The following is a 12,328-nucleotide window of genomic DNA, read 5'->3' as shown; positions in this document are numbered from 1 at the left end:
ATGGACATTTATTGCATAATGCAGAACACATATCTATATACTGAATTTCTTTTTTCTGTATATTATAAAAAACAATATAATGTAGAGGCAGATATTCAGAATATTTTGTACACTGCTTAGAAGTAAGCTGATATTAGAAGTAAAATTTAAATACAATAACCTTAGAAAATCTTATTTTATTATTATCTCTTCTTACAGTTAGAAATCCAAGCCCCTCCTGGTACTATAGTTGGTTATGTTGCACAGAAGTGGGACCCCTTTCTGCCTAAATTCACAATCCAAAATGCAAACAAAGAAGATATTTTGAAAATTGTTGGTCCTTGTGCAACATGTGGCTGTTTTGGCGATGTGGATTTTGAGGTACGACTGAAAAAAATGAAGGAAATTTTCACTTAGGTCCTGATTTTTTGCAACATAATTCAATGTTTTTCTAAATGTTCAAATCATGAAATATCTCTGAAATAAATTTAGAAAATAATGTATTTGCGAAATATAAAAAGTCCATATTGTACATGCCAATAATAACTCATAATTCCAGAGGTACTAAACTCAAGAATTTTTTTAAAACATACTACAAAAAATTGATTTATGTAGAATTACAGCACCTATGCTATAAGGCAAATGTATATAATTTAGAATCACCTTAATTATATCTTCTTCCTATATCTCTGGTGGTAATATATACAAGTTTTGATCTCAAGAGCACATTCCATTAAGATATCATTAATTTAAAAGCCTTTCTCCATAAGACTTGCTAACTTCATTCAGCCAAATAATCTATTCTTTTCTTTTTTTTTTTTTTTTTGGTCTTTTTAGGACTGCACCCTTGGCACATGGAGGTTCCCAGGCTAGGGGTTGAATCAGAGCTGCAGCCAACGGCCTACCCTACAGCCACAGTAACAGGATCAGAGCTGTATCTGTGACCTACACCACAGCTCACAGCAACACCTTAACCCACTGAGCGAGGCCAGGGATCAAACCCACATCCTCATGGATGCTGCTAGTCGGGTTTGTTAACCACTGAGCCATGACAGGAACTCCCAATCTATTCTCATATTAACATATTTGTGTAAGTTGAATGTTAAAAAGCAGTAAATACTTACAAATTCAATGTGTAAAAATACACTCTTAACGGCTTTTCCTAGAAATACATCTTAGGGGTGATAGTCTAATATAAAGTATGTATCTTTTTCACTTATTCACTCCATTCATTCATGTATATCCCAACTAGAACATTCAATTTGCAGGACTTCGGAGAACACTAGTCATCTAGAATACAATGTATATTTGCAAAATGAGCTGTCCTAACTTCACCCCACTCCAAAATCACTTGGCCTGGCTTTCCTAAGAGTAAAGGATTAAAAATATGCCCTATGATTGGGGAGAACTTAAGAGTTTTGGTATTCATGATAGTAGAGATGGCTGAAGTAACTTTCTCTAATTTTTTTATCTTCTACTCTCATATAGAAAGTTAATGTTTAATCACTTTCAGCCTTTTAATAAGAAACAGGCAAGCAAATGAATAGTAAATAAAGTTTACATGTAGCTCCTTCTAGCTGAGAACTATAAACTTTTGATGTCAAATCAGTCTGAATTTCCTATGCAGTATATTAACCCAGAGGATTTTTAAAGAAAAAATAGGACTTAGACTTTGTTATAAAGGAATGACTTAGTACATATCTGAGATTAAGCAGGGACTAGTAATATTTAAATGTGTTAGTAATTATAAAATCTTAGCAATAAAAATTTAAAGTTTCCAAATTATACCTGGAAATAATTTGTTCATCAAATTCTTTTTAAAATCTCCCACAAAAGTATTTTTTCTTTTCTTTTCTTTTTTTGTTTTTTAAATGAAGAATTCATGTTCAAAATCTGAATCTCAGGTAAAGAAATTCCAGTCATGGTTAGGCCATATAATTGAGACTATGTACCTGCTGCCATCTTGTGGTAGCCAGGCCTTAATTATTTATTGCTATTAAATTTTCACTCTTCATACAGAAAGCAAAAAAAAAAAGGAATTTTGACAGATTAAAAAAACTCAGAAAAGCAAAATTACTGAAGAGTGAACTAGAAAGTTAAAGCTACAAACCTATGCTTATAAAAAAGGAATGGATAGCATTGTCATTTAAAGATATTGAATAAGATATTATCATGCTAAGCGAAGTCAGAGAAAGACAAATATCATATGAGATCATTAATATGTGGAATCTAACAAAAAATGATTCAAAAGAACTTACAATACAGAAACAAACCCAAAGATTTTGAAACTAAATTTGTTACCAAAGGGGAAACACGGGAAGGAGATATAAATTAGGGGGTTGGAATTAACACATACACTACTATATAAAATATGTAAGTAAACAAGGATCTACTATATAGCACAGGATAATCTACTCAATACTGTGTAATAATCTATATGGGAAAAGAATCTGAAAAGGAACAGATACATGTGTATGAATAACTGATTCACTTTGCTATACACCTGAAACTAACATAACTTTCTAAGTCAACTTTATTCCAATAAAATGTATATTAAAAAAATCCTCTCTCTCATGAAGTAAACATATGAAAAAATGTAAAACCATGTCTCATCTTCAAATTTAAAACCTCATATTTTCTTTTCAAAGGTAAAGACTATTGATGAAAAGCTTACAATTGGAAAGATTTCAAAGTACTGGTCAGGATTTGTAAATGATGTCTTCACCAATGCTGACAACTTTGGAATTCATGTTCCTGCAGATCTAGATGTGACAGTCAAAGCAGTGATGATTGGTGCTTGTTTTCTCTTTGTAAGTATGGTCTTAGAGAGTATAGGTGGTTTATTTCTCTCTTTTTCACTTGTCATTTAGTATAGAGCCAATCCCATTTCACAGTGTTTACCCCAGAGGGTAAGGTTTATGCACAGAAGGATGGCTTAGGGCCAACATTCTCCAGAAGTCAGAATACAGAGCCTGCTTTTCCTCTGGGCAGCCCCTCTCCTATGGCCCTCACACCCCCTCTTCCTCAGGGACTGATGCTCCGCCCACTTATTACTCATCATTTCTCTAAACCTGGGTTTACCCTTCTCTTTCAACTGTAATTTAGACTTTGGGCTAATTTTCACTCTCAGTGAAAATTATGTAAACATCAATTTCACATTATTTAATCTCAGTAAAGTTTAGGACAGTTTAACTGCTTACCAATGAATTAGGGGATATTCAGAATATGAAAAGCACGGTTGTCTTGCCCTTCCAATGTATAGACAAATGAGTAGTCAGGGAGGAGTTAATATGTATATGTTTCCTTTATTACAAAGATAGTATGCCTTTGCCCTTCCCAAGTTATAATTTTTTTTTTTTTGTCTTTTGTCTTTTTGTTGTTGTTGCTGTTGTTGCTGTTGTTGTTGCTATTTCTTGGGCCGCTCCCGCGGCATATGGAGGTTCCCAGGTTAGGGGCTGAATCGGAGCTGTAGCAACCGGCCTACGCCTACACCACAGCTCACGGCAACGCCGGATCGTTAACCCACTGAGCAAGGGCAGGGACCGAACCCGCAACCTCATGGTTCCTAGTAGGATTCGCTAACCACTGCGCCACAACGGGAACTCCCCAAGTTATAATTTAATGAAAACCGTTTTCCTCTATATTGGTGACAGGAGAATAGAAGTCAAGTAACACCTGTTGCCAAACCTTGGCCTCCTTTTCCATGCTCCTGACTTTGCTTCTAATATCCCCCTCACTGTTTACTACTATCAGTACTCTCACGAAAAACTCATGGAATTTTAAAACAAACCTACATTCTTCCTCTCATTTTGTTATTCTCCCAGGTTGTAGGATTCTAAATCTTACAGTTAGTTGTATTAATGTTTGCTCCTGTGTGTGGGGGAGGAGGGGGAAGTGGCCCTATTTACCTAGTCTCTTTTAAAGACGCTTGGGAATTATATTAACTAAAAATAATTCCCTAATGACATCATGGATGGATACTTGGAGTTTAAATAAAAATACATTTTAGGATTTGTTTTACTCAGGAGCTTTAGAGAAATTATTTTAACTTACTGGTTCCCTATGATTGGAAGAGGGTAGAATTAATATGCAGAGTGCTAGGTTTTCATACTTAGCAAACTGTCACTTACACTCAATTCCCATTTTCATATACAAATCTAACCACATCCAGTCAGTCTTACCAATCATTTAATACGTTCCATTTCCCATTCTCCTTAGCTACTTGGCAAGGCTTTTAATTTACCACTTCCTGCTTAGCTTTTCTATTTTTTTGACCATTCTGCATTTCGACACCAAATATGCTAGTGTCCGTGTGGGTACGCGCACATGCGCGCACATGCGCGCACACACACACACACACACACACACACAAACACGCTCTTTTCCCGTAACCTTAATTTGGCCTTTCTGGTTAAACCCCTTACTTAATGTTTACATTAAAACCCAGGTTATCTTTAATCTGCCCTACTGATGTATTTTATGTAACAGGCTGATAGCCAAAAATGCACTGTCAACAATTTTCTATGACTATAAATTGAAAAGGCACTGATCTAGATAACAACATAATTGTCTGAAAATGTAACTTTTTTAACTCCAGTATCTGAGGGAGAAACATACTATCAGATGGATCCCATCCATTTCTTTTCTTTTCCTCTTTACCATAATATTATAAAATATTTGTGTCTTAAAAATATTTTGTTGCCAAGAATTACATTTTTAAATTTTAAATGCTGTCTCTATTGTATTGCCTTGTGGTGAGAGATGTTTAGAAAGCTGGTGTGAGGATATTCCATGACCCAAACACCAAAATTCACAAGTATAACCTAACTTTTGGTGACTTTTTATTTGAGGCTGCCACTGCCCAGCCGACAGCTCTGACCCCTCCCCTACAGTTGCCTCTGGTATAGTTTTCAGTACTTCCTCAGATGACTGCCTGGTTATTGACCACATAGTCCATGATGATATGTCTAATTCTTGTTCAAAGGTCAGAGTCTATTACAACTTCCCATGCTGAACCAGACTGCCCTACAATCTATTTCTAAAAAGTCTTGATCACCCCAAATTTTGACTGATGACACTATGCTGATTCGGATAAGGTTTGCAAGTTACCTGTACTCCAAAAATTACACATGTGTCATGAAGCTTAAAACTTTTTGATTTTTTTTCTCCTGATAAATCATATGTTCCTGGAGCACCACTAGGAAACATAATTGCTTTATGTAATCAAAGCTTACATGTGAGACTCTTGATCTTAATTGTTGCCTTTTTGTAAATTCACATATATTCCATTTATTTGTAGGATTTTATGTTCTTTGAACATTCACTGGCTGGATTATAACAAGCAAGATGACAAAAACAATAAAATATGCATGACATATTTCAGTAAGTAAAAGGCAAGTTTAAATGATCTCTTTCCCTTTGAAGATACCTATATTTGACGCTGTCTAATTTTTTTTCATTTTCTTCTAGAAATCCCTTGGGCTCTGGATCTCATTTCTGAATGGTTTGAGTATTTGCTTTTTTTGTAACAAAATGTTAATTATTATATTTATTAAAGCATAATGTCAAGGAAGCAATTATCTGGTTGTGAATTGCATGATAGCTAAAGACAAGATGACTGGCCCTAGCACAGTGTTGCTTTGAGAGATTACTATTCTTTCTTTTTATCCCTTTGAAGTTATTGCATGGTAAGCATGAAAGATGAGAGCTAAGGCTTGCAGCATCACTGATGAAAATTCAATGTTTAGAGAGCACTTTGAAGTTTTTCTGGTACTGGAGCTGGTTACTAATCAAAAAGACTGGATTTCTAAAGTATTTTTTCATAAGCAGTCTTTTAAAATTTGTTTATTAATCTTCTTATTGTAGTGAGACATTTTTACGTTATATTAGGAAAGCTAAAGTTTGGGTAAATAATATGTTTAAAGGTGAGACAGAAGATAGATAAAATCAATGTGCCCTAGTTGCAAAAGGCATGTTTACTTTCCATGATGAAGAAAAATATTTACAAATCAAAGCATGCTTTAAATACTTACCCATGCTAAGAATTTAAATAAGCACACTCATAGACTTCTAAGTTAGTAAAAGCAGGGGTTTAGAGCAGGAACTTCACCTACTTTCAATAAAAGTTCAGTCAAGGGAACTAAGGTTCTGAAAAATGGACAACTCCAAGACTTAAAAAGGCAAAGAAAAGCAAACAAACAAATAAAGCCTTAATACATGAGGCAAATGCAGAAGTCAGGAAGCACAGCCAATTCAATTAATAAGTGCATTCTCTATTTATGTTTTCTGAGCCCTCCAGATTACTACATCAACCTATCCACATATTTCTAAAGCCTATGCAAAAGAAAAATTCCTTTTATGAATCCAATTGTCCTTTCCTTTTTAAAATGAGGAAACAAATTTAAGGAAAGCACCGTGTTGGCTCTACTTTAGAATTACATGAATACTACCCAAATTTCCATCCATATATAAAGGTGTTTAGAGAAACTCCAGATAATACCCCATTTAGTAAAGGAATTGTATTCCAAACATCTGTTATTAAGTTACTTGTTTGGAGTTAGGAATCTATCATCTAGAGATAGCACTGTATGTGGTAGTTAAGTTCCCTAAATAGTCCACACATATTCATTTAGTTCTGAGTTCTGGGTTAAAGGCTTTAGGTTGTGTAAGACAGAAAAGAGTCTCTTCTCCTGCATGGCTGAATTTTCTTTAGCATTCTTCATCCTTACTTTCTAACTATTCTCAGAGCCCCCTCCCTGGACAGGTGGGAACTAGATATTGCCTCAGTCAAATATCCATGACCTATTGGTGATGCAGAAGAGTTTAAACACTGACCGCCAAAAACAATCACCCTTCAAACCACACTCCACCTTTCCCCTGGTCATGCCATCCACTCCTGCAGTATAACTGGTGTCACCTGAGTGTTGGGAGCAGTGAGGTCAAGGATGAGAATAGAAGTCCCACGTGCTGTGAGAGATGTCACCTATGTCTAGCTCTGCTGTGTTAGGCATGCATCTGTGAACCTAATGTGTAGCTTTTCTAAATCTCCTCAGGTTTTCCTTTTGTTACCTTGCAGAGCTGTGGTGATGGTTTAGGGGAACATAGTGTTTCCTCCCCATTAACCTTTTATCTACTTTAACTACTGTGTGTATGAATTAGTGGTCATTTACAACCCCTAAAGGAAATTTTATTTTCACTTTGCAATTGCTTTTTTATTGAGATTTAATTCAAATGTCATAAAATTCATATTCTTAAAGTGTACAATTCAGTATATTGTACAATATATTCACATAGTTTTAATATGTTCACAAAGTTATATGACATCAAGAATGGTAGTTTTTAAGCTGATGCTTATTAACTAATAAAATGAAGACAATAGCTAATATTTTCTGAGGGCTTATTACATGCCAGACACCATAATTGCTATGAATTCCTGGTCAGGTAACAAAATAAAATGAAAATAAAGGAAAATCAGGCAGTCTGTGGAAGACTGCCTTGGAACCTCTCTTTTCCCCTCCCCACCCTGCATCCCATGTCCCAAATGCTCTCCCTAAAGATGATCTTGCTTTCATAGCTTTTTCTTGTGTATTACTTTGACTTCTAAAATGAAATATTTTTGTAACTGATGTCACAACAGCTAAGACTTTCACAGAGGGGCATGAAAAGCAGAAAGAAAACACCATTTATAAATAGTACCTTTCGATATGACAAACTTCTGGATTATTTAAAAATATTTAAATGAACCCTAAAACTAGCAAAAAGACCTACTTGACATTTAAGCAATGGAGACTCCCCAAGGATAAAAATGCTTCTTAGAATATGGCACTCATTTTAAAGTTGGATAAATCGGCTAAAAACCTGCTACTGGATTTGCTCCTGAATTGCCACACAACAAATTAAGACCCATTCTTTCTCTCCTTCTTTATTAAGGTGAAATTGATCTTTAAATGTCTTGTAAGCACCATGTTTCCCTTTTCCACCAAACATGAACCCATGAAAGACTGGAAAAACTCTTGCTGTTGAATGAAAATTTTAATTAAAAATTTGCATCTATTATGAGACTTGGTCCTCTGTGCATCACTGCCTCTCCCTGGTCCACTATACTCTCCGAACACAGGTTCCGACTTTGTTTACTATCAGATATACTGAGGAAGTCGTGAGCAGATTCAAATGCCTCCCACTCATTCATTCATTCATCACTCATTAATACTTATTCAATCCCTCCTTATTTAATTATGCCAAAAATAGAATCCCCCTTCTTATGAATCTTACAGTTTAGTTAAAGAGATAGTTATTAATCCAATAATGACACAAACAAAACTTGAAAAGTGTTTACAGTTGATAGACGAGGTGCCAGGTAAGTAAGATAAGGGGTACGTGCTTGGTCAGGGAGTGAGGATATGATGGTGGATTTAATATGTGAAGAATAAGAGCAAAAAGAAGAATGCTGTAGGCTGAGGTACTAACATTTGCAAAAGTTCTCTGATGGCGGAAGGGGAGGACGATCTCAAATGACTTAAAGAAAGCCAGTGGCTAAAGTTCAGCCAATGAAGAGGAATGTGGTACAAGAGGAGAATGAATGGGGTTTGTGGGCCAAGTTAACGATTTAGACTCTTTCTGTTAACAAAGCATCTGATAAAAGTTAATAAGTAGAGACTTGACTGATAAAAGATTAAATTGGCGAGAGTGCAGGAGAGGATGCTCATGGACAAATTAGTGTTACTACTGTTTCGATGACAGGTAGTGATAGCTTGTGACACTCGTGTAAAAGGAGAGAAGTGAGCAGATTCAAGATATACTTAAGATATAAAATCACCCTTACTTGATGCTGGGTTGAAAATGGAGATATAAGGGAGAAAGAGGATTTCTGGCCTATGGCATTTAGTGACAGGGAGAACGTTAGAAGAGGATCTGGTTTGTTGATATAGAAAGAACCTGGGTTCAATTTTAAGCGCATTAAACTTGTATTGCTACAAGGAGATGTCAAATAGGCAGGTAGGCATGTTTTCATTGAGTATATTTCTGAAGAGATATGAGTTTATGAAAACTATACAGACCCATGGACATCTGAATAATCTCTGGTTTATTTCAAAGATATCCCTACGAAACTTTTTAAAACCAGCATGGGAAACAAATTCATTCTTTCATTGAAATAATATTTTATGAAATTACTTCTATGTACTAGGCACTGTATTAGAAAGTGGGGATAGATATTAGGCTATCTAAAAATACATTTCACAAATATTTGTGAAGTTCATATTAGATGCTAGGTACCTACATCAGCAATAAGTTGCAGCAATGAACAAAGCAACTAAGTACTTTCTCTCTTAGAACTTATATCCTGATACAGATAGATAATAAACCAACAGGTAACAAAAATATCACATCATCATAGGTGATGATAAATACTGATAAAAAGTCTATCACTCAATCTAAAACAATCAACTAAAGATATTGTTTGCTCAGGCAAGGGGAGGCTGAGCTCAGAAGACAGTTTATAAGCAAAGAAGAGAACTTATAAAAGGTTTTGTATAAGTATACAGTTTAGAAACTGGAGTGTTGGCTTTAGCTAGGGAAAAATATTTACCAGAGTAAGACTGTTGCTGGCTGACTGATTCTCAGAAATCTGTTTGTTGGACAAAAGCTGTTGCTGATTATCTGATTTTCAGGAGTTGATTGCAGGAGATGTTGCTGGTTTTCTTTCAGAAGTGTGTGAACTTTCATAATCAATCACTGACTAATCAAACGAGTTTAATACAGGCACACCTCACTTTATTGCACTTCTCGTTATTACATATTTTACAAATTGAAGGTTTGGCAACCTTGTATTAAGCAAGTCTATTAGTGTCATTTTTTCCAATAGCATTTGCTCCATTTATATCTCTGTGTTATATTTTGGTAATTCTCATGATATTGCAAGCTTTTTCATTATTATTACAATCATTGTGGTAGTTTGTAACTAGTGGTCTTTTATGTTACCACTATAATTGTTTTGGTAAAACAATTATAAAACAATGAATTTAATCGATAAATATTGTTTGTGTTCTGACTGATCCACTGACTGGCTGTTCTGCCATCTCTTTCCCTCTCCTCGGGCCTTCCTTTTCCTTAAGATACAACAATATTGAAATTAGGCCAATTAATAACCCTATAATAGCCTCTAAGTGTTCAGGTGAAAGGAAGAGTTGCAAGTCTCTCACCTCTCTCACCTTAAATTCACCTTAGCGGCGAAGGCAGGTGGAAAGCACCAGTTACTGAAGTGAAGGAAAAGGAAAAGTTCTTCAGGAAAATTAAAAGTGCTACCCCAGCGAACATATGAATGATAAGAAAGCAAAAAACAAACAAAACAAAACAGCCTTATTGCTGATATGGAGAAAGTTTTAGTGATCTGGATAGAAGATCAAACCACCCACATCATTCCCTTAGGCCAAAGCCTAATCCAGATAAAATTTATTTAACTCTCATAAATTCTAAGAAGGCTGAGAGAATGAGGAAGTAGAAGAAGAAAAATCTGAAACTAGGAGAAGTTGGTTCATGGAGTTTAAAGGAAGAAACAGTCTCCATAACATGGAAGTGTAAGGAGAAACAGCAAGTGCTGATGTAGAAGCCACAGAAAGTTATACAGAATGTCTAGCTAAGTTCATCAATGAAGGTGGCTACACTAAACAACAGGTTTTCAATGTTGATGAATCAGCCTGCTATTGGAGAAGATGTCACCTAGGATTTTCACAGCTAGAGCAAAGTCAATGCATGCTTATGAAGCTTCAAAGTACATGCTGACTCTTCCATTAGGGGCTAAGGCAACTGTGACTTCAAGTTGAAGTCAATACTCATTTACTATTCTGCAAATTCTACTGCTCTTAAGACTTATGCTAAATCAACTCTGCCTGTGTTCTACAAATGGAACAACAAAGCCTGAGTGACAGCACATGTTTACTGAATACTCTAAACCCACTGTTACCATTGTTCAGAAAAAAAATTCAATATGTTCCTCCTCATTGACAATGCACCTGGTACTTCAAGAGTTCTGAAGATGAACAATGTTGTTAATGGTGTTCTCACGTCTGCTAACACAACATCCATTCTGCAACATCAAGGAGTAATTTCAACATTCAATCCTTATTCTTTAAGAGATACATTTTGTAAGGCCACAGATAATGATTCCTCAGATGTATCTTGGCAAAGTAAATGAAAATCTTCTAGAAAGGATTCACCATTCTAGATGCCATTAGGAACATCATGATTCATGGGAAGAGGTCAAAATATTAACAGGAATTTAGAAGAAATTGATTCCAACCCTCAAGGGGTTCAAGACTTCAGTGGAATATGTAAGTGCAGATGTGGTGGAAATAGCAAGAGAATGAGAAATAGAAGTGGAACCTAAAGATGTGACTGACTGCTCTAATCTCATAATCAAACTTTAAAGGATAAGAAATGTAAAGATACTTTTAATGGATGAGCAAAGAAAGTGGTTTCTTGTGATGGAAATCTACTCCTGGTGAAGATGCTATGATGACTGTTGAAATGATGACAAGAAATTTAGAATATTACATCAGTTTGGTTGATAAAGCAGCAGCAGCAAAGTTTGAGATGATTGAAATTTCGAGAGTAGTTCTATTGTCGGTAAAATGCTATCAGACAGACAAAGAGAAATCGTTTGTAAAAGGAAGAGCCAGTTGATGTGGCAAACTTCTTGTTGTCTCATTCTAAGAAATTGCCACAGACACCCCATCCTTCAGCAACCACCACTCTGATCAATCAGCAGCCATCAACACTGAGGTAGGACTTTCCACCAGCAAAGATTATAACTCACTGAGGGCTCAGATGATGATTAGCATTTTTTAGTAATAATGCATTTTTAATCAAGATATACACATTACTGTATTGGCTATAATGTTACTGCACAATTAATAGACTAGAGTATAGTGTAAACACAAGTTTTACATGTACTGAGAAATCAAAACATTTGTGTGTCTCATCTTACTGCACTTAACTGCAATATTTGCTTTATTGCAGTGGCCTGGAACTGAATCCACAATATCTCCCAAGTACTTTTGCCTTGGTTTTGATTACTACTCATTGCTATAATGAACAATCAGTTATTTCCTAGGAGGGTGAAAATTTTATATTCCCAAAACCATGAAGAAAATAATTCAAAAATAGAGAAATGAAGCTGCTGTTATATTTGAGCAGCAATAGGAAATAAAGCAAAAATTTGTAAGATTATTTGGAAAAAGAGAGTTCCGAGCAGATGGAAAAGCAAGTGCAAGGGTTCTGAATCAAGAGGCTGCTGGACAAGTTTAAGAAGCCCAGCAAGCCAGTATAGCTGGAGTATAGTAAGCCCAACAGA

The 12,328-nt window shown here is 35.5% G+C and overlaps 2 protein-coding genes across 7 annotated transcripts in view; one reads left to right on the top strand and one right to left on the bottom strand.

The window, feature by feature from the left end:
• Positions 1-10,012, top strand: part of PLSCR5 (phospholipid scramblase family member 5) — a 30,510-nt gene extending 20,498 nt beyond the window's left edge. For 2 of the 3 annotated variants that reach the window (XM_013982116.3, XM_084990009.1), the window contains exons 5-8: positions 199-360; positions 2,628-2,789; positions 5,279-5,361; positions 5,449-10,012. In XM_013982116.3, the coding sequence (XP_013837570.1) occupies positions 199-360; positions 2,628-2,789; positions 5,279-5,317 (363 nt within the window). In that variant the 3' untranslated portion in view covers positions 5,318-5,361; positions 5,449-10,012. The remainder of the gene's footprint in view (positions 1-198; positions 361-2,627; positions 2,790-5,278; positions 5,362-5,448) is intronic. The other variant, XM_084990010.1, reaches the window with a different exon arrangement.
• The window catches only part of LOC110256311 (uncharacterized), a 611,762-nt gene that overhangs the window by 547,199 nt on the left and 52,235 nt on the right, over positions 1-12,328 (bottom strand). The gene's annotated exons all lie outside the window — the stretch shown is intronic.

This window comes from Sus scrofa, chromosome 13 (genome assembly GCF_054392235.1).
Source record: "Sus scrofa isolate SSC_HxYL_T2T_F1_AM1 chromosome 13, Sscrofa_HxYL_maternal_Yorkshire_Landrace_v2.0, whole genome shotgun sequence".
Lineage (NCBI taxonomy): Eukaryota > Metazoa > Chordata > Mammalia > Artiodactyla > Suidae > Sus > Sus scrofa.
This window is presented reverse-complemented; position numbering and strand designations above follow the sequence as displayed.